The sequence below is a fragment of the Micromesistius poutassou genome (assembly GCF_964030765.1).
Source record: "Micromesistius poutassou genome assembly, chromosome: 22".
NCBI lineage: Eukaryota > Metazoa > Chordata > Actinopteri > Gadiformes > Gadidae > Micromesistius > Micromesistius poutassou.
In genome coordinates this window covers 4897001-4919082 of record NC_140292.1, presented here as the reverse complement: position 1 = coordinate 4919082, position 22082 = coordinate 4897001, and the positions used below count along the sequence as shown (strand labels likewise).

The window sequence follows — 22082 nt, the reverse complement described above, 5'->3', positions numbered from 1 at the left end:
GTCGCGTCGCGTGGATCAGAAATGTTGTACGTGTTGGTGTAACTCATGAGGAGGTGGACCATATTTCTACGTAGCCTGTTATTAAGGGTGTGTCTGCGGGCACACGGCTACGTGACGTACATCTCTGTGTGAGAGACCCATGGTGCCAGCTGAGCTCAACGGAGCAGTCTCATGGTCGCCGCCGCCGCACACGGATTCATCTATTAGCTGTTATTGAGGGGAACGCAGCCATGGCAGCGGGCATAAAACAACGCTTCGAGAAATTTCTCAACGAGAAGAATTTAATGACGGATGTTTTGGCCAAGATCGAACAAAGAACCGGAGTCAGCAGAGTCTACATCGCGCTCGGTGAGTGTACAAAAACGATATGAAATGTGGAAAAAAAACAAGGGGGAAGAAAGTATAGGCCCGCGGCGTATGGGCGAAAGACATGCTTCGTCACACGGAAGAGAGCGAATCCGACAGGAAACAGCAGTTGTCATGATATAATGAACGGTCTTAAAAAAATACAGATGGGTTATTTATGAAGGATTATATAGAGGCTACTGTAAGGCTACGTATAACAGTGGCCCAATGACTTGACGATCTGCCATCATGTGTTCCAGGAATCGTCGCAGTCGTCGCGATTTACTTGGTCATCGGGTACGGTGCCTCGCTCTTGTGCAATCTCATCGGGTTTGCTTATCCAGCCTACATATCGTAAGTATGCTATGTGTTGTTGCATCAAGCAGGCCCAGTTCATCCCTTAATTTCAACATCTTCTTCCATCACACCGCCCTCAGTTCACACGCACACACAGACACGCACATTGTGCTCTACTGAAAACTCTTGAATGATGCTTAAAATATTTGAACCTTAATCCTCATAGCTGTATTGATCGGACTTCCTGGTATAAAACAACGGCATTCCTCATAACTGTATTTTTCTTTTATTGCAGTATCTGAACGTTGTCTACCGCAAACACGTCTTGAATAAAACGTAATTTGATACACCAGATGTGTAGGCTATACGCCTCGCCTACTAGTGCTGTTGTTAGGTTAAAGTAGACGGGCCCATTGCTCTGTTCAAGATGAAAACTAGGCTACTGTCGTAAGGATGCCTTCCTAGAAAAGGACCACACCTTATCATTCGGAGGATATCACATGGACGTGGACGTTTCTATATTTCATCTAACACTCTCTTCCTCTATTTATGACTTCTCTTTAATTTCAGGATCAAGGCCATTGAAAGTGCAACAAAGGAGGATGATACTAAATGGCTGACTTACTGGGTGGTTTACGGGGTCTTCAGTGTGGCCGAGTTCTTTGGTGATATTTTCCTCTCCTGGTTTCCATTCTACTATATGGGAAAGGTAATGGTTGTGCTTACAGTTGTACTGAGCATCTGTCTTTACGTTGTTTTGTACTGTGTACTTATTTGGATGGTGCACACACACCGCACTGACAAACGTCATCACCATGTTGTTGAGTGTTTAGTTGTCATCACCAGATTTGAGAGGTGTTGTTGCCGACGTTTTGGACACTGTGTTTGAGAAAAGACAAATAGTGTCAAATAGTACTTTTGGCTAAACCGCTAATAACCACAACAATTCAAAACAATGATAGCAACCCATGCACCACTGCCTGTATACCATAACTTAACTGGATGCTATCCATTTCTATCTCCTATAATTAAATGGAATAAGAATGAATGTAAATTGTATCTAAACTGAGTCTCCCCCCTCCCTAGTGTGCGTTCTTGGTTTGGTGCATGGCCCCCACTCCCTCCAATGGATCCGTGCTGATCTACACTCGCATTATCAGGCCTTTCTTCCTGAAGAATGAATCCAGGATCGACGACGCCATGAAGAACATCCAGGACAGGGCGACTGACGCTGCAGACAAATTTAAGGATGAGGGTAAGTAGCTGATGGCGTTATTGTGCAGATGTCTTAGCATTGGAGCTCTCTGCTTACCTTTTCAGATTTAGATAATCAATGACTTAATGGTTTATCTTCTTCTGCTTCTCTTTTAAACTCACTTGTTAATGTGATAGGAATATTATATTACGTAATAGTTTAACATTTCGGGCATTTAGCAGACACTTTTCATCCAAAGCGACCATAGAGTAATTTGAATGGCCAGTTACATTTTTTGGATTGAGTTTGGTATGGATGACTCTCCCTGACCAGAATTATACTAGCAAAAGTTTAATAGTTGGGCTATTGATTGAGGGCAATTATAAGTTATGAAAGAGGCAGTCATGTTCCCTGTGCATGTGATCTCGGAGGCGGAAACCTGCATTGACTGTCATATCTGCGATCTGTCTCACAGCCAAAAAAGCCACAGCAAACCTCATCTTTGAAGAGAAGAAGGCTTCCTAGAAATGGAGTTCCTATGTTCACAGTGGAGTCTGAAGAGATGAACTGTGTTACAACAAGATATATGTTGCCTTGGAATTGTTTAAATTATACTGGAATGTAACTTTGGCCATATTTCATAAAGCTACACTAATGGTCAAGATATTCAAATATTTAGTAAGGTTTTTAACAAGACTATTGGGTATGACTCATTTGAAGGCCAAAGAGTAATCTGCTGTCAGAACCTGCTTCGTGAATGTCAATAAAAACCTTTCTGACTTAAGCTTCTTTCTATGACTTGCACTTTTTTTTCTCCCTTTATTTTTAGTCCTTTATCTTTGAATACGTTTGCATTTTTTTTGTTTATCCGATAAAGGACAAACATATATTGTATATGTATATCGTCTCACACATTTCCAACATAGAGCTTCAAGTTCTGAGAATAGCCTCTTTATGCAGAGTTCAGTGAATAGCACCATATGCAATTAGCCCAGTCTGTTTGATCTTTTCGGTTGCAGGGCACTCTTGCGATGCTTGCTATGTATCACTTATGGTGGTCATTGCATTCTAGAGATCTGGCTCAGTGTTGTTTACTTGTTTATACTCAGTGGTTCTGATACACTCCCACCATTGTCTGGTCGTTGTTATGTTTTCTGTGATGTTTGATTTGAATTTCTTCAGAAGTCATATGGGGGAAAAGATGTTGTACATGTTCCCAGTTCCTCACAAACTGGTCTCAATCTCTGATCCACTGTTTTTCCTTTTATATCTCGTTTAACATCTCTTATCAAAGTTCATACATTCTCATGTTAGTCCTCAAGTGTGCTGTGTGGACCAATAGGAACGTTCCTTTAACCGTAGCCCTCGCTATGTGATGGATGTTGATATCTGACTTAATCTCATTGACTGGTCTCTTTAATTAAAAACATGACTTTCTGTGTCTCTTTTTCTCTCCGTGTTTACCATACTAGTATTGCATCCTGCTTCTAAACACAGTTGTGCAAATTAATCCGTGCATGTGCATATAATCCTTTGTTAATCGGTTTCAGATCCGATCTGCGTGAACACTGGCTTTTGTATTTACCGTCTTGACTCTTTGGGGATCAATGGAATGAAAAAACGGATCAATTAATGTGGAGGCTCATACACTGGTCTAACTGGTTTATATGTTCAGACTTTTGTCTCTCTTGTTTCTGTTTCTACTAGCTTTATTTTTGCATATGTGTGCACGATTTCTGGTTAGTGCAGGGGTTTTGCGGTCTTGGCTCCACATTCATCTGCTTTATGAGTTTCTAGGAAACATCTACAACGCTTCACATTGCTTTTTTCTTGGCCCTCGTCTGACAATTGCCTCTCTGTTCAGCAGTTGTATCGTAGGCTGTGTTTGTTGTTGAGTCGAGTCGTGTTATTCCCCATGGAGGGAAAACGTGCCAAGGGTGGCTCCAGCTCGTGATAAATATACCTTTAAGTGGGTGAGTAGTAGTTGCAATTTGAAAGCAAGTGCAATTGTTTTTGCAGTGTGCCCTTTATTTTAATGTGTTCATATATTGTCACTTAGGCTATATATGTTGTTATTTACCTTGTTTATTTTGTTGAAGATTTTCACGTAAATAAATGTCTGTTATGTCACTATCACCGAATGAGGTTACAGAATGGTGATTGAGGCTTTGGCTCACGGATGAAAGCCCTTGAACTTGCAGTATTACTTAGGTTACGAACTGGGTGTCAGTGACTGACGACACCGTCGGGTTCTATGGGGATAAATACCGTTTATCGCCAAAGGTGTCACCGCCGAGCACGAAATAAAATGTTATATTTGAAAGCGTTGATCATCCCTGCAGCTAAATAGCGATGAATAAACCACAGTGTGATTATGTAGGCTACTTATGCAAATGAAAACACTGCTCATAAAATATATCACAAATTGAAGTTTATGAGGTCCAACAGCGTGTTGCATATTTTTTGACCGGTTTGTAAGTAAGCTGGCCAACAATAACAATGGATATAAAACAAGCATGGACGCGTCGACCCAAGCAGACGTTTGAATTTAGCATTTGCATCGAATTCAAATTGCAGAGCATTGTCCTACAGTGAACAGACTTTTCCTCCTGATACCAAAGATACCAAACGGGTTTGACATCAAGGGACCATGCAGAGATGCAATGATATTTGAATCCATGTCATATCCTCATGCAAGTATTTAGTGACGTAAGGCCCTAACGCACGCTAGGAATACATTCCCGGTATCTCACAGTACCACCATCAGCATGTAGTGGACTTCGAACAAGATGGCTCCATGCACTCCTGTTACTTGTGCCAAATTTGGATTCTTCCCTCAGCCAACACTTTCCCAGTTCTCAGCAGTCGGTCTGTCATGCTCCTCTGCCCGTTGGAGACGCTTGCCTGAGCAGAGTAGACACAATGGTCGAGCCCTACCTGTGTGCTGACTCCTGAGTCCTAGGGCATGCATCTACTTTATCACCACCCCACGCTTAAACCTCAGCAGACCAAGACCATGCCTAAGAATTTTACTCTTGTGTACTTAATAAGTTGTAATAAAAATACTCTAATAAAAAATATTGAAAAATTAAGCGGTTGTGTGACCCAAGCACCCCATGGCAGAGCCATGCAAACTGCATGAAGAAAACCCATGTTGACTGGCCGTTAATAATCAAACTGTAGCTTCGTACCGGGCAGCTGTGGGATGGGAAAAATATTGTTAATATATTATGAAACATAACACTTTGTCAATCAACAATAAGACAATACAGACTCCAAATTACAAGCGAGTACAGTGTTTGAGTTTAATGGCTTTATAAACAACTATATAAGTGAATTATCTTAAAAATTCATGCATTTTCAGTGTAAATTCATTTGAAATATAGAGCAAATTTATTTACAACAGTGTGAACTGTAACAGCAACTTTACTTAATTGAGCTGTTTACCAGAAATACACTTGGCTGCATAGAAGATTGATGATGACTACATAGAAAATAAAAAAATTGTAAAAGAAAAAAAAGATTTAGCATGGTCTTCTTTTTAAAAGACAAGTTTCTTCAGACTGATTTAGTAAAAAGTCAGTTCTTTCCATTTTATTGATGTAGACACACAACATAACAAGAACCGGATACTAGTAAATCAAAAGGACTAAAGCTAAAGAACTATACCAACGGAATAATTTCCCATTCCCAGAAAGGTACATTCTGAATATCATTACAGTAACTACAAAAACTCACTGATATACTGACAACAAAGCCTGAGTCGATGGATAAAGGTTGAATTACAATAACAAATCCAAAAGCCTGAGAGGAAAAAGACCATTTGATTCATTATAAACAATAATTTACAAGTGGATTATTCATGGAAGTCACATGATGATCAAAAATTCCGTACTAGTAATTAAATACTTCACGTAAGATAGGAAAATAGAGAACTAAAAATGAATGAAAACTACAGTAAATGAGGTACAGGACAGCTTGAGCCCAAGCAACTTCAGACCAAAAATAAATTTTGTCAACTCCACACATGATCCGTAAATCACTCTGATAAACATAATCATTTACTTTGTATAGTCATTTGTTGTTTGATTAAAATGGAACTAAAAAAAACCACAAGGGGGGGGTAAAAGAAAAATAACAGTCAAATGCAGAATCCAGTGTCAAGGGCCAGAGAATGTGAGGCAGCACCCAAGGTCATCACGTCCATTTTCAGGGTAAAAAAAAAGAAATGTCCAACTTTATAAAAATAACAAAAAAACAAAATAACCTTGGCCGCCTGCTGCAACACCTCCATTACAGCTCAGCTTCAAAGTCTTTTAAATACAAAAATATGCATCTATATCTGCTGCCTTGTCCACTCCCCCGCCCCGCAAGTCTCTGTAATAAAGGTAGCACAGCATCGAGTGAGTGGAGAGCCACACACACACACACACACACACACACACACACACACACACACACACACACACACACACACACACACACACACACACACACACACACACACACACACACACACACACACACACACACACACACACACACACACACACACACACACACACACGTTGTCTTCCACCGGTCCCATAAGGCATTGGATGGGTTTGTGAGTCAATGGAGGCTACGGCTGCTGCTGCTAGACCAGCCCAGTGTGAGGGGAGCTGTAAACCCGGCTAGGGGGTCCGGGGTGGGGTGTGTGGGGGGGGGGGGGGGGGAGGAGGGTAGGCAGCTTCCACTATGTTTTCCGGCTGCTCCACACCTGCTCCGGCGTGCTTTTGTGGTCCGAGGAGTACTCAAAGGGCGAGCGGTGGCCAAGCGGCGAGCGAGAGTCATAGGGGGAGCGCTGGTCCCGGGGCGAGCGAGGGCCGCTGGCCGACGGCCGGTGGTCCGTCTGCCGGTCTGTCTGCCAGTCCGAGTGGTACCGGTACGCGTCCCAGGACGACGACGACGACTTGTGGTAGTCCGAGCCCTGCCGGTGGTCCGAGTGGGGGTGCTCCCGGCTGGAGCGCTGATCCTCCGTCTTCCTGTGCTTAGTGTCGCTGTAGTATCTGTCGGGGGGGGGGGGGGGAATAGTGTGTGAACCAAGCATACCTTGAGTTCCACAGTCTACCAGTAGTAGCCCACATTGAGTTCAAATTCACTACTTGGGAGCTTTTAGTTACCTTAATGGTATTCATATTAGGCTACTGCCCTATGAGCAATTATAAACAATAAAACAAACTGCATTTGGCAGCTGACTAAATCCAGGGTTACACATCGCATCCCCTCACCTGTCCTGACGGTCTCTGTCCCGGTCCCGGTCTCTGTCTCTGTCTCTGTCTCTGTCCCGATCTCTGTCCCTGTCGCGGTCCCGGTCGCGGTCTCGTTCCCGGTCCCTGCTGTCGGGCCGGTAGGGGTCCCGGTCGCGGTGGTCCTTGCCATTGCTGAAGGAGGAGTAGGGCCTCTTGCGGGACTCCCCGGCGCCGGCGGAGCTCTTGCGGTGGGAGTCGGTGGCGTGGCGCTCCCGGCTGCTGCTGCGCTCATAGCGGCCGGCCGGCTGGTGGCGCTCCGAGCTGTAGCTGTCCCGGCTGCTGTCGTCCTGCTGCCCGCCGTCCTTCAGCCGCTCCACATCTGTGGACCGAGGACACCCGGCCGTTAGCGCACCAACAGTCACTGAGCCATCGCCCGCGTGCTGCTCAATATGTTGTTTCGAATTATTTGAGTCCTTTTTTTTGTTGTCTTTTTATTGTTTTTTTTCACTATTACAAATAGTTTTGTTAGGATTGTTCTTTTGCTTTAATTTTCTGTGTATATACTGAGTGTGTGTGTTGTATATGCACATGCATGTATGTATGCATGTGTTTATGTTGGTGGAGGGAAGGGATATACGGACATTCTGTGTACAGATGTTGATTGTTGTATACCAATCCCAAAAAGATGATAAAGAAAAAAAAACACAGAAAAAAACACAGAGTGTGATGTAGTAGTAGGAGGAACGAGGGAATACCTGAATGTTTGAAGCCATAGGGGTTGACGCCGCTCGCGTTCTGGTCCGCAGCCTGTCGGGGAACAGAAGAGAGGGGTTGTGTGAGAAGAGGGGAACCATTCACTGATGGGATTTCATTGCTGTGTTGTGTAGTGTGGGGATAACACTGCCAGGGTATTCGGTTTTAAGAAAAATACATCCACTGTTATCATACCGTGCTATTATACAGCATTATAATACTTGTAAACTGTTTATTGTCAAAAGGAATTTATTCAATTTGACTGATTGCGTGACCCGTTTCACATACCTGGGCATTTTCTTGCCTTTTCTTGATTGCATGTTTGTATAGTTTATGCAATTTCCTTGCATCAAATTCAGTGAATTTTGAGACAAATATCCACAAGTTTCTGTTGAAGAAAAGAATAGCATTAGTTAACACGTTGTGACAGGTTTGCATGATGCAAACTTGTAGGTGGCAATAGGCTGTACAAATTTGCAAACAACAAAGTCAGGAACACAACACCATCATGCAATTTCTTGGGTTACAAAAACAAACTGATTTTACGATCTAGTTAAACTGTAAATTATCAATAGGGGTGGGAAAAATAATAGATTCTTCGATGCATCGTGATTTTCTCTAGAACGATTCCGTCTCGATGCAGAAAAATTAATAATCGGAAACAAATTTAACATATATTTATATTTTTGTATTTGTTCGCCTGCTGCAGAGAGCTACAGAAAACTCCTTTCTGCCTGCGGAGAAAACCGATAAGGTAATTCATATGTTGATTATCTTTAATGATCATCACACAAGTAGGAAGTGATTAGCAAACTGAGTAGCAAACTCAGATGTATATATATATATTTTTGAAAATCCCAAGAGCAAGAGCCACATGCATTGTTTTTACGTATTGACAGGCAAGATAGTTTTCAGATGAGTATTCAGCAAAGTTAACCGTAAATACGGTGATGCACACAAAGATACGATATAAACGGTGACTGTAAACACCAAGCATGAGGGAACTTAAAACTATTCATCTACTCACTTCCTCCACTGTTTGACCAGCTCGGGATTAGAATACTCCTTGAGACACTCTGTGATGTGGTCTCCGATCTTGATGAGGCACTGTCTGGTGTGCTCCAGCTGCTCCCGCTCTGACAGGCCCTTCTCCGGCCGGTCCAGCTGCTTCAGAGCCGCCTTGACCGGCCGCATCCTCTCCTTACACTGGACCGGAAGAGAACCACATTGAATGAATATGGCTGGAACCGTCCCGACAGCCATCGCTTCTCCATGCAGTCAATGTGCACTTACACACAGTCACAAATGTATTCTCGTGAATACGCAAAAAGAAAACGTACCACACTGAAGGTCTTCTGGTCCAGCTCCTCAGACTCCTCAGAGATGGGCACAGGCTCCCCGCCGGCTGTGATGTGGACCGGCGTGTCTGCCAGTTTCTTGGCTTTTTCTCGTATCTCCAACTTCACGTCGTTCTGCTGGAAGTCAGGGACGGCCGAAAATGAATCTTCGATCAACGAAACCTACTCATGGTCCAGGAGAGATATATAGAGTTATATAAATAAGGATTTATAATGGCACCATTTGTTTATCCAATACCAGTTATACATATTATATTTAGAAATGCTTAACAATTGACAGTTGACATGTGCCAATGCAATCAGCCCTCCCACACAGTTCAGTTAAGTCAGCTTGCTGCATTGCCCATCATGTCTAAATACAATAGGTTTTGAAGGACTGCTTATGTTAACTCAACCATACACATCCAGCATCACCGTTGTACCTTTTCCAAGTCCTCCTCCTGCTTGCAGACTGCCTCCAGCGGCTTCACCTCTTTCTTCTCCTTTGGCTCCTTTTTCTCCTTGATGTCTCGGCTCTCCTCCTTCTTCTCCTTCTTGACCTCCTTCCTGACCTCCGGCTCCCTGACCTCCCTCTCCTCCGAGGGGGAGGCGGGGGAGTCCTGCTCGGGCTCCTCCTTCACCATCACCCGCTCCGGCCGGGCCCTCCGTGGAGGGGGCTTCACTACTGCTACTTCCTGGAAGGGACCACAACAGCGTCAGAGTGGATGCTCTAGAGCAGGGGTTCCCAACCCTTTGTCCTTGGGTGTACCACTCAATGGTTGTCCAGACCTTTCCGGACCACCTCATATGCAAAGGGTGAAGAAAACTATAAATATACATGCAGTGTCTGAGCAACGAGTGCCCCCGCCCCCTTTATGCACAATTACTACTGCAGTGGGAATGAGTGGATAGGAAGGTTGTGTGTAGAAGGTCAGAAACGCTGTTTATGTTCCTGGTGTGTTTATTTAGCAAACACAAATGAACACAAAAGATCAACGGAAAACTCAATAGCTCAATTCAGACACAAAAACTAAAAAAAAAATTCTAATTCATTATTTCACGGCTGTGTCAGTAAAAGATAAGCAAAACTTGATCTGCAAAAATAGAAGTCATTTTGAATACACTAGTATTTGAATTTCAGGCAAAGCTAAAATAACGTCATTACAAAATGAACATTGCAACTTGGCATTCCAAATGTAGGGAACTAATGCTTAGAGCAAATAGTGGCAGTAAATTAAAACTGCATAATGTAATAAAAAAACATAACATTTTGTCTTATTATTTTTTTGGCAGCAAAGTCAGGAATAGGCCTGTGTGGACCAGTGTTACCTTCTCCTCCTCTGCCTCGTGCTCCGATCTGGCATCTGAAGGGGGGTCTGAAGACGGACTCTTGACCACCTCGGTCACCTTGCTGGCCTTCAGAGCCTTGTTCTTCTTGCTCCTTGGTTTCTTCTTCCTTGAATTGGCCTACGCATTTAAAAAAACAAGAACCAAAAACATGATCCTCAGAGTGAACTTCTGCCTCATGGGTGGGCCAAGCAGTGCTTCTAAAGTCCCACTCTCCTGGGATGCATAGCATTAGTGAACTAGCGGACGTTGCTTTTGCAGCACTTTGCATCATTTCTATGAAAACGTATTACCAAAAGGGTGTTAAAGTGGCGCTTGGCCTTCTCCAAATCAAGGGACTTGTGTTGTCCCTTGTGACTTGACATTGACAGTTTTTCATTTATTCATTGATACAGATATTTAATGGTGTCCCTTGTTATTACGTCACATACCACAGCTATATCAAAATAAAAGCACATCATTTTAAAAGAGCACCCTCTGGTTCAGCCTCTCTTTGGCACCCTGTCTCTCCAACATACATGCCAATGAATTTAGTTGCATGCAAAAGCACCAGTCCCATCAAATGATATGGATTCACTTCCAGTTATTACCATACTTTATGAACACAACAGAAAACGCTTTTCTTAAAAGACAATCTTAACACAAAATAAAAAAGGGATAAAAAAAAGACAGGCGCAGAGCAGGTTTTTTACAGGACCTGTTCTGCCCTCTAGTGTTCTGAGAATGCAGTTCAAGTGACAGACAGCATAACCACCATGACTTAAAAATTGCCACTTTTAAGTACCCTTTCATTATTCTGACACCTTGTCAATTCCGGCCTGCGCTATCCACACAATGCTGATGTGGTGGTATGTGTCGTCGTCAGTGAACAGAGTTAAACCACTACAAACTAAACAGCAGAATCCACACAGAAGCATGTCAGGGGTCGACTAGTCCAAATAGGTACGCAAAGAAAGCGCTTTTCACTTCCACTCACCGTCCCTGCGTGTCTTTGTGCTTCTTTTTTCGCCAGGTCTTTGCTTAGTAATTTAATGAGGTAGTCTGCTCTCGTTTGCAGCTGTTTGGCCTGGGGTTTCTTGTCAGGGTCGTCTGGAAGAAGCTTTAAGGGATGGAGAGAGTTTAGTATGCAGTTGAGTTATTAGTTGACATCAATCTACCTCGTCGGACATTCAAGGGATAAATGGAGAGTTCATTAGAGGGGTTGGGTTGGTTGAAAGTAGAGGATTGTGTATCTTAGATACAGCTGTGTATGGTACATAGGATGTTTATGGGGATGTGACCAAATACTTAAGAAATTATTTTAATCGAGTAAGTAAAGTTCACAGGCATTCCACTAGGGGTAGCTCAACAGATTTTGTACAAGATTATTTTCTGTATGCTGGGACTAACCTTTGGAACAGGTTACCTGGTACACTCAAGTCTGTCAGAAACAAGCAACAACTACGTTTTGCTTATATTTTAAGTATACGTAAAATGGGTTCCTACTCTCTCAAATTTAAGCTATTTTATTAACATTTGTTAAATACAAATGTGAACAGTAAAAATAAGACTAACAAATGTACTATAGCAAAATAAAATGATCAATATTTGATAGGCAGTTTTAAAAATGCTTTGAAATAATGGCTTAGACGCCAATCTGTGGCATGTCTTAATTATTATCATTGTTATGTGTGTGACTTGTATGTAGTTGTGTACATTTTTTTGAATGATTGATGTATGATTTGCTGCTACCTGTCCTCTTCTCCTGCCACACAAGGACCACAATGGAAATAATCCTTCAGGCTTTATTATGTCATCCCTGACTATTTATGTATTTTCATGTATGACAGAGTGCTGTTCATATTTTATATCAAAAATGGTCAAATAAAAATCATCAATCAATCAGAGAGGTGTCAATGATAACCGGTGCCATGACTCAAATATACTTTGCAACCTAGATTCCGTCTTCACGAGACGAATGGACGTCCCGCGAGATATGGCTAGTTTTCAGAGAAGGTGCGGATAATCTTAGAATAGAGATGTGTACTCCCTCCAAATGTTTCCATGTTTGGTAGTACACACAAGCAAGCCCACTGGGCAACCTAAGAGGTAGCCTCGCAGGAAGGAGCCTTTTTAAGTAGTAACTAACATGACATATTCAAGTATTTTATAAAATAAATAAAAATAAACACTTCATTTGAAAAAAGAAAAAGGACCTCCTTAAATCTTATGGGACATAGACCTCCCAGAAGAAGTGGATTTGACCAGGTTCATCCATCCATGTTTTGGTGTGAATAAATGAACCATCTGTACAGGATTTGGGCACGTACCTTATGCGTGAGGTTGAGGTCTGGGTCCATCTTGATCATCTCCCAGCTCCCGTAGCCGTACTCGTAGATTCCTATGAGGAGGCTGGAGTCGTCCTCCTTGCCCCACTCGATGTCAAAGTGTGCGGCCTTCGAATGGCACGGAATCATGTACCTTTAAAAACACACGACCACACTTAATATTCAAGAAGCGTTTGACACAATCTGATCAGAATTGCACATTTAATAGCATGCTTTAACTGGAATAACATTCAATACTCTTTTGAAAGATATTAAAGATGAAGTGGTTGGGGTCAGAGTGAGTGGCGTTAGGATACAGACCACTCACTAAGCAAGATACTGGTACAAGGGAATGAAAACATAAAACGGCCAATGGGCTTAATGTTGTGATTCTGTGTTGAATTCTGTGTGATTAGAGTCGAGCTGAGTTGTTTTATGTAATGTATCAAGGATGCCAGCATGTAAGCAAATCTCTATACATTATTAAATATAGTTACTTCTTCCTGTCTTCTGGGTCAAAAGGAATGGCCTTATGGAGCGGAGCCAGCTCCTCTTCATGCGAAATCACCAGCTTGGCATTCACCTGCACGCCAGAGATCCTGAACGTTGGACCTTTTACCTTGCCTCGTCTTCCTCCTGAGTGGAAAGAAATGTCAGGGGTGCCCCTCAATATACAGAACATTTAAATGGAGGGTAGCAGAGTGTGCATGTTTAACTAAAATGAAAAGGACGAGGGTTAACCTACCAGAGTTCTTCTCCTGCTCGCAGGGGTTCTCCCGGAGTGTGCGGACACAGCCGTTGTGCACCGTCTCCGCCAGGCGCTTTAAGTCCTGCTCGGATTTGTCTACGAGCTCCGCGTCGCGAGCGATCGCATCCAACCTAAGGAACAAAGAGATTATCATCTGCACCTTTGGCGGAGACACGCAAAGACTCTCTGAAGGACATGAACAAAATAAACGGAATAAACGTACCTTTCCAGCGGTCCACCAAACTTTTTATAGCTCTTGACAAATCTGGAAAGCATTGAGAAAGATTGAAATTATTCCTAAATGTGGGAGGATGAGTGACACACGAATGCTGACCAGTTGGATACGGAACGGAGAGCTCACCTCCGGATCTCGGCGTCGCTGAACCCCTTGATGTTTTCTCGTGGGATAGTACGTGGTCGCCCCCGTTTCTTTGGTTTCTTGCGATCGGACGTTGAGTCGCTGTCCGAGCCAGAGTACCTTCGGTTCCTGCTTCTCCGGCCTTCGTTGCCATTGAAACTGATCTGGCAACCCCAAACAACAAACATCTAATCAGAGAAGAACCATTGCAGCTGGAAAGTGTGTGGAAAGTGTGTGGTCAAGGGACACAGTTTTTCTTTCAATACACAGATTGATCTTAAGATGTAGTAGTGAATATTGAACATATACATTCAGTTCATTAATGGACTATTCTATGCATGATATTATAGTTGAGCTATTCTCATATTACAACAAGATCTGTAAAAGAATTAGCTTGACAGCCCCTTCAAAGTGTAACCCTGTGCCAGAACCATTACCTTAGATACAGCATCATCAATAGTGAAATACAAGTAATTGCAAATCGCATTTCTAATCTCCTACTTTTAGGAAAAAATAGAACCCATTTGTCGTACCTGCTTTGCACAATTCCTCATGCGTGGCAGCAGATAGATCTCCTCCAGCTCCTTCTGCCGTTCCTCCTCCTCCATCCTCCTCCTCTGCTCCTCTGGGATGATGTCATCCCAGCTCCTCATGCTGCGCTCAGAGTCAATCTCCTCTTCCTCCATCATAGAGAAGTTGGCCACCTGTCGGATTACAGAAGAAACATCCATTGATACATGCCACCAAAAGCCTGCAATACAATACGTCAGATTTCCTAGTGCGATCCTCGGCTCCTCCTAGCACGTGTCGAGGTGACTCTGAGCAAGAAACCTAACCCCAACTGCTTCCGACGGGTTGGCTTGTTGCCGTGTGTGGTTGACACCGCCGTCGGTGTGTGGATGTCTGTAAGTCGTTTTGCACAAAAGTGTCTGCTAATGCCCTAAAATATAAATAATGCAAGGTCTAACGATTCACGGCTGCTAACCATAGGACACGAAGCGATGTGGCCCGATGGCCAGATTGGCAAAGTGAATTGCTGACCAGTTATTCACAATGAATAATCACAATATCGGGGAAGATAATCACAATTGTCCGTTTTGGTCTTAAATGTGCAGCCCTTATCAAAACATAAGAGTCACAAGGAAAGTGACTCGGGAGAACCCCCTCACCTTAAACTGCGAGAGCAGCTCCTCCCCAACGGTGGAGGGGCCGGGGTCGTTGTCCCTGGTCTCAGCCCGTTTCAAGATCTCATCGATATCCATCTCCTGTAGCATGAGACATTAGACATGGTTAGACAATGCTGTGACAATAGTATGCATGTCATTGCCCTGTTGAGGATGATGATGGTGGTGTTGATGTGTAGGGTAAATCAATGCCAACCAGAGGATCTTGCTCCTCGCCTTCGGGCTCCTTGAATAGCTCCTCGGCACCAAACTTCAAGATGGCAGACAGCTCCTCCTTGTTGTAAGGAGTAGCACTGCATGCAACAGGAAAAAATGTATACATACATAAATAAATACAATTGGAATTCCTATGTATGTACATACATACACCAAGAAAAAAGTGTTATAAGACTATTCTATTGGCATCACTTCGGATTCTCCAAGTGAAATTCAAGCACAGCCATGAGGTGAAGGATTTCATGTTTCATATCCAGATTTTTGGTTTGTTTTAAACGTGTTAGTATGTCTACCATGGTCTTGAAAACAGTATGCCATTTTGTGACGTCACAAAAAAAAGGTGTAAAATCCTATATTTTTAACCAGTTGGTGATTGTTCTACTCTGTTCCGAACTCAACATCTTATCATGCCGTGTGACGACAGAGGTACCCTCTCCACTGAGAGGGAATGCTTCCACCACTAGTCTGGGTGATCAGCGATAACCCACTCCCATCTGTAGCACTACACACCTGCTATGGACAGGATAGACTGCCCTACGTGTGCAAACCTCTGGGTGATGCGTTACCTTGAAGGTGCAGCACCGGTGTGGAGAACAGTCTTCCCCGTGGTGTCCATTCTCTGGATAACCAGATGGTCCAACACCATCTTCTTCTTCGCCCGCTCGATGATCTCCTCCTCCACCGAACTCCTCGTAACCAAGCGATAGATGTTCACCTAAAGATGTATAGGATCTTATTAACACACACACACACACACACACACACACACGCACACACACACACACGCCAGTCAGACTGGTACGCACCTGTCTCTTCTGCCCGATGCGGTGAGCCCTGGCCTGGGCCTGGAGGTCGTTCTGGGGGTTCCAGTCCGAGTCGAAGATGACAACCGTGTCGGCCGAGGCCAAGTTGATGCCCAGGCCCCCGGCCCGGGTCGACAACAGGAAGCAGAAATCCTGCGGGGGGGGGAGGGGGGGGGGGGGGAGTGTTTAGAGCACATGGCAAGAACCTGAACCTTTTGTGTCCCTGAGTGTGTTGCGTATTCACCGACCTCTGACCCCTCAGCGTTGAAATGGTCCAACGCCTGCTTCCTTATCTCTCCCTTTATGGAGCCGTCTAATCTCTACAAAAGACAAAAACACACATTTAGAATAAGGATCAGTCCCCACACACACACACACACACACACACACTAAACTGATTAGAAAAAAAACTAAAACAAGATCAGCTCCAGCCAAAACTCAATCAACAGCCAGCCACACACACCTGGAACAGAAACTGTCGGCTCTTCAGGTACTCGGCCAGGATGTCCAGCATCCGGACCATCTGAGAGAAGATGAGCACGCGGTGGCCACGCTCCTTGAGGCGCACAAGCAGCTTGTCCAGCAGAACCAGCTTACCGCTGCTTCTGATCAAGTGCTGGAGGTCAGAAGACAGAGGCCAGGAAGTTTCATCAACACCAAACGGATCAGCCAGCGGGAGAATTTGATTACAAGCGCTGAATTGAGAATGATGTTCATCTCGGGACTCAAGACTATGTTAAATCCGATTATCGGTTCTTGTTTTTAGTGGCATACAAAAGGCCTGCCCTTGTATATTAACCGTTACACCACTCTCATACCTGTAAGGCCTCCGCTCGGCTGTAGAACTCGTTGTCGTCAGGGGACTTGATAAGGTAGCAGTGGTTGCAGCACTTCTTGAGCTCCATGACGATGTTGAGGAATCCTGAGGTGCTGCCCTTAACGCCTTTACTGAGGGCCTTGTAGTTCCTGGTCAGGATCCACCTGATCACACACAAACTCACGTAACCATGGGGTCCCATTTTGTTTCACTACACAAAAGACATGCAAGCACCAGTTCATTATACTAGTTATCATGCCTTTGGACCCGTCAAATATGATAAAGGGTATTTATCACATGTTTACATCAGCACTTTTTGCTAAAAGAAAAGGAGAGTGTGCTGCAGTTAGCAAAAACCAAATCACGGTTGTCCCCATGTCCTGGTATTAACAAATGAACAAACAAACAAATTATCAAAAATATGACACTAAATCGAAAACAATGTTGCGGAACCTATTAAAAGGGTAGGGTTATCTATTGCCATAATAATGCCACACGATGAGAAGGTCAGTTCAAGAATTTGGTTAGAGGCGTTAAGTGACTTATTGTATTTGACATCAGGGTCATGTCAAAATGCCCTTACTTGTAGTACTGCTTCTGGATGGCGCTCATCTCCACCCGGAGGATTTGCTCTACTTTTGCAGGGAGCGATTTCTCCACATCTTTCTTGACTCGCCGCAGTAGGAAGGGCTCAAGCTCCTTGTGAAGACTGGTGTATCCGGCGTCCCGCCCCTTGCCATGGTCTTCATCAAAGATCTCCCAAGAATGAAACCTGGTTGCAGAGGAGGGAACGGTTCACTCTTGCCCTTGACGTGCTGCTAACAAATGATCATCTTAAAAACATGACTTCCGTTCTAAGATAATGAGATGATGCCCTACTTGTCGGGCATGATGAAGTGCAGCAGGGACCAGAGCTCCTTCAGAGAGTTCTGCAGGGGCGTTCCAGTAATCAGCAGCCTGTGGTTGGATTTGAAGTCCATCATGGTTTTGTAGAGGAGCGAGTCGTCGTTCTTCAGCCGGTGAGCCTCATCCACACCGATGAAGGCCCAGTTCACAGAGCCCAGGAATGACTAGTGGGATGGAAAGTCGGCAATTAGGTTTACTGCCACCTCGACCTCGTTCATTAGGCATCAGAGAGCAGCAGTGGCGAGCCGTCCAATGGGTAATTTGTGAAGCAAACCACAGCGTGTAAAGGATTTAGAATATTGGCCCACCTTGTCTTTCAGGAGGATTTCATACGTCGTGAGCAAGATGTTGAATTTCAGTCTCTTGTTCTGGACGTGCATCCACTCATGGGTTCGGATCTATAACCAACAAAACTCAAATTAGCCTCATTTAATATACTGTTAATCTAAAATGATCATGGACACTTCTTATAAAACTGAATATAATTAACTTTAATTAAGTTTTATTTACGCCATCTCTCAATATGGCTAAAAGCCACAACAAAACGGTCAGCCAAAATCCTGTATGGTCATTAATGAAACGACCCAATTTGTTTCAACCAATTGATTAAACGATGTCTGCACTAATATCAATGATCTCGGTGAAGATGCATCGCAGTGGAAGCGCAAGCATTATGGGTTCTATATTTTGATGAGATCATCTGCTGAATGGCCTGATCTTGATCAAATAATTGTAAGTACGGTAAAAAACCACTGACGTCATGAACGTTGAACATACCATGTTTCTACTGCTGATGTCTCCGAGATAGACCACAACATTCATCATTGGAGCCCAGAGATTAATTTCCCGTTGCCATGAGACCAACGTGGACAGAGGCACCACGAGCAGGAAGGGCCCGTACAGCTGGTGTTCATGGAACATGTAGCTAAGGAAACTGATGGTCTGGATCGTCTTGCCCAAGCCCATCTCATCAGCGAGGATGCAACTGTTGCCTCTGGAAATTATCAGGAAGCAGGTGAAGGAATAAAAGCATTAGTGAGGACTTTGGGAGACATCCACCCGTTGCTTTGCATGCTCAGCACATAATACACCACAAGCACTTTCTCAATTTGTGTGGCACGATTGCCAATAACATGAGAGCCACAATTGTCTTGCATACAGAATAGATTTTCATTTTTTCACCACTCATTTACACCACTTGTTTAGCATTTTATAAAAAAGGTTAATCTAGCACCAAATTAGAGTCCTATATAGAGCTACTAGTATTGTTGAAACTAGTGATCGACAGATATATCGGCCGGCCGATATTTGTTTATCGATTTTTAATTTTTTTTTTCCCGGCATGATTTACAGATAGTTCAATAAATGTTCCTTTTTTAAATTGAGACTTATAACATTTGTTATCATCATTGTGTCATTTTTATGATGTAAATTGAGGGAGCAAAAGCAGTATCGGCTTAGCCTGGAAATCCAGATCCACATCCGAAAGCTGTAGGGTTTGGCAACGAGTAATGAAATTGGCCCAACTGGAGGGACGGCACCAAACATACATTTGAAAATATCACTGCATGCAATTGGATAACACTACGAGCAATCATAGAATACAAGGGGTGACATATCCAGACCAGCGGAGCTAACCAATAGATAAGACTCTTGCCGTATCCAGTCGGTAAAACAGCAACGCTTTTGGCCCGCCTATATCAGATACACCGATGTGATTGGTTAATGTTCTGGGACAGGGGAATTGGGGAGTGAGTATATTGCTCGTTCCCAGAGTGACTCGCTGAGCAAATTCAAGTTGTGCTCTCGTGAGAACTCTGGATTTCCAGGGTAGTATCGGCTCCAAATATCAGCTCTAGAAAATCGGTATTGGCGTATCGGTCATCGGCTAAAGCTGATGAAAAAAATAAAAATCTGTATTGGTATCTGCCCTAAAAAAATCCATATTGGTCGATCCCTAGTTGAAACATCCTTGTCAGTACGTAAACAGTTCAGTTGAACATAAAGATAAAGATCATAAATGCTGGAAGATAAACATACTGATCACTGCGGACATTTGCAGAAGGGAAAGACTCTAAATCCAACCATAACCAACCACACAACTCTCATATGCTATCAGCAAACACGTCTTATTCACTTTAAAATTATTTTGTACATTTCCAAATTAAATTCAAGTGTTGATGGAAATTAATGAAATCATCATACTTGCACCACGAGTGGGCCATCCAGTTCAAGCTGTCAAACTGATAGTCTCTCAGCTCCAGTCCATCACCTCCTATGTAGGATGGCTGCTTCTTCATAGCACTAAACCTCGGCCTCTGTTTGAGCACCTGGAAAGAGAACTCTGTTATCTAAAGGCCTTTCTAAAAAAGTGCAGACAGTTTAGCATAATGTAAATCAGGAATGTCAAATACAGTCATTTTGCAGACATTTGGAATTAAGTTTGTCAAGAGCAATGAATCATTTAGTCTTGATTATTGGACTGTTGTTTCCTTTCGTTTTTTATTTTGTAATTAAGTTTGGGCTCACCATTGGTAAACCACAATGAAGTGAGGGAATGAGCTCTAACCTTGCACTCTCTGAAGGGAATGTTTTTGGAATGGTTCCTGCTCAGGTAGTCATCTATACACCTCTGAAACTTCCTGGCGATGAGGGCTCCGTCCTCCCAGCTACATTCAGAGTAGGACAGGCCCTGCCACTTGCACAAATAATCTGGGTAGCCAGCTGCAGATTTTTGGTTTGAATGCCCTGTTAAAAATTAAGAATAGGAATTTAAATGTCAAGGAATATATAATCAGCGTAATGATCATAAATGTGTTCACCGTATGAAGCAATGTCAACGAGGGCCCACCTATAATTCTTTCTACCAGCTGGTACTGAGAGTGAAGATCATCCATGAGTTCCTGCTGACAGTTGAAATACTCCACATCCTCTGGGGAGGCTGCCTTTAACCTGAGCAGAAGGAAATGACAGTACATGAGAAACCATGTTCCAATGCATTGCTTATTGAATTTTTGATGATAGAACAAACACTGCAGAAAGAACATTAAACCAAGCGTATAACATAATAATAGACGAGTGTACAATTTCTAATATGCAATTGTTATAAAGTTCAGCTTGTTATCTACACATTCCCTATAGGCATTAAAGATGCATAAATCGTTCAACAATAGAAGTGCAAAGATTGCAGTTAGCCTCCACAATGCAGTGAGGACAGAGACCACCAAAGATGCAGTTGAAAGCATTTACCATCAGCACCATGTGATCTGTCAGTGAGACAGTTTATGGTAACATTTTGTTTGTGCAAAAGTGTAGTTGTATTTTTTCCTCTTCTGCTGACTATTTGATTTCACGCCACGTTCAAACTGCAGTTGTTGGAGAGTGAAATATACTAGTTACGAGAGGATGGGTGTTGCTGCTGTGGTGTTATTTTCAAGTCTTTCACTCTCTTGAAAACTCACGACTATGGAATGGGAGTATTTGGGGCACTTTGTCCAACGGCCGTGGTATAGGTAGATCAGTTTCTATCTGTCCCTAATCATTTGGAGTTCGCTGGTAATCTAACAGCATCTCCTCGCTTCACACTGCTCCTGCCCTATCTGCCCATGTGTAGTACTGAAATGGGTACACCGGGAAGCACAAGAAACGGTCTAGTTAGGTTCCTTGATTTAGCTACCTTTCAATGACCCAACCATACCATCAGATGGTTGCATGACACTGTCCTCATGACTGGTCAACATTATTTTATTTAAATGGTATCTAAATAAGGAACATTCCTAGATAGGCATAAGTTAAAGTCTGCCTCCCAGAAGGGGATACCCCAGTCTCTCATCTTGACTTCCCATGCTGGCTGTTACTATTTACTACACTATAATCTAGAGTCTTACATGGAGACTTCAGCTACATGATAAAATAAAAATAAAAATAAAAACATTAAATCATTTAGTGGAATGATTATTCTTTCAAAATGAATGCACACAAAAATATGAAGACGGTATAAATGCATTCATCTTATCAATGTAAGCAATTACATTGAGGCACATGCTTCATTACGCACACGCATTTTGTTTAATATTGCATTTCTATAGCGCTCCGGGAGTCTTCATGCCTCTTGGGAGTTTAAGAACCAGGAGAGTGCATAAACATATGGAAACACGCTCATATGAACATAAAGTCCTAATTGAGTTAGGTCCCATTTCAATTTCCAGATCCAGTTGATAAAGACTTAACATCACGAAT

At 43.1% G+C, this 22082-nt stretch overlaps 2 protein-coding genes across 6 annotated transcripts in view; one reads left to right on the top strand and one right to left on the bottom strand.

Moving 5' to 3' along the window:
• The first annotated feature begins 83 nt into the window (after positions 1-83).
• reep5 (receptor accessory protein 5) lies at positions 84-2621 on the top strand. The gene is made up of 5 exons (XM_084486496.1): positions 84-348; positions 606-699; positions 1213-1351; positions 1729-1897; positions 2313-2621. Exons 1-5 carry the CDS (start codon positions 231-233, stop codon positions 2360-2362), a joined length of 570 nt encoding a protein of 189 aa, XP_084342622.1. The 5' UTR covers positions 84-230; the 3' UTR covers positions 2363-2621.
• A 2519-nt stretch (positions 2622-5140) lies between these two features.
• chd1 (chromodomain helicase DNA binding protein 1) overlaps positions 5141-22082 on the bottom strand; it is a 31823-nt gene continuing 14881 nt past the window's right edge. For 3 of the 5 annotated variants that reach the window (XM_084486875.1, XM_084486878.1, XM_084486879.1), the window contains 29 exons: positions 20695-20795; positions 20413-20591; positions 20049-20173; positions 18621-18837; positions 18152-18241; positions 17817-18007; positions 17521-17709; positions 16939-17101; positions 16584-16736; positions 16369-16440; positions 16124-16273; positions 15884-16032; positions 15298-15394; positions 15087-15182; positions 14451-14621; positions 13921-14081; positions 13783-13824; positions 13557-13690; positions 13309-13447; positions 12815-12965; positions 11482-11604; positions 10488-10625; positions 9602-9853; positions 9162-9341; positions 8849-9027; positions 8110-8209; positions 7824-7875; positions 7108-7447; positions 5141-6885 (listed from right to left, as the gene is read on the bottom strand). In XM_084486875.1, the coding sequence (XP_084343001.1) occupies positions 6573-6885; positions 7108-7447; positions 7824-7875; positions 8110-8209; positions 8849-9027; positions 9162-9341; positions 9602-9853; positions 10488-10625; positions 11482-11604; positions 12815-12965; positions 13309-13447; positions 13557-13690; positions 13783-13824; positions 13921-14081; positions 14451-14621; positions 15087-15182; positions 15298-15394; positions 15884-16032; positions 16124-16273; positions 16369-16440; positions 16584-16736; positions 16939-17101; positions 17521-17709; positions 17817-18007; positions 18152-18241; positions 18621-18837; positions 20049-20173; positions 20413-20591; positions 20695-20795 (4447 nt within the window). In that variant the 3' untranslated portion in view covers positions 5141-6572. The remainder of the gene's footprint in view (positions 6886-7107; positions 7448-7823; positions 7876-8109; positions 8210-8848; positions 9028-9161; positions 9342-9601; positions 9854-10487; positions 10626-11481; positions 11605-12814; positions 12966-13308; positions 13448-13556; positions 13691-13782; positions 13825-13920; positions 14082-14450; positions 14622-15086; positions 15183-15297; positions 15395-15883; positions 16033-16123; positions 16274-16368; positions 16441-16583; positions 16737-16938; positions 17102-17520; positions 17710-17816; positions 18008-18151; positions 18242-18620; positions 18838-20048; positions 20174-20412; positions 20592-20694; positions 20796-22082) is intronic. The other 2 variants (XM_084486876.1, XM_084486877.1) reach the window with 2 other exon arrangements.

Bases quoted from the DNA above. Each gene is read 5' to 3' on its own strand.
- reep5 (XM_084486496.1), top strand. From the start codon at position 231: ATGGCAGCGGGCATAAAACAACGCTTCGAGAAATTTCTCAACGAGAAG. The intron at 349-605 runs GTGAGTGTACAA...CATGTGTTCCAG, and splicing joins CAGAGTCTACATCGCGCTCG to GAATCGTCGCAGTCGTCGCG. The intron at 1,898-2,312 runs GTAAGTAGCTGA...TCTGTCTCACAG, and splicing joins AGACAAATTTAAGGATGAGG to CCAAAAAAGCCACAGCAAAC.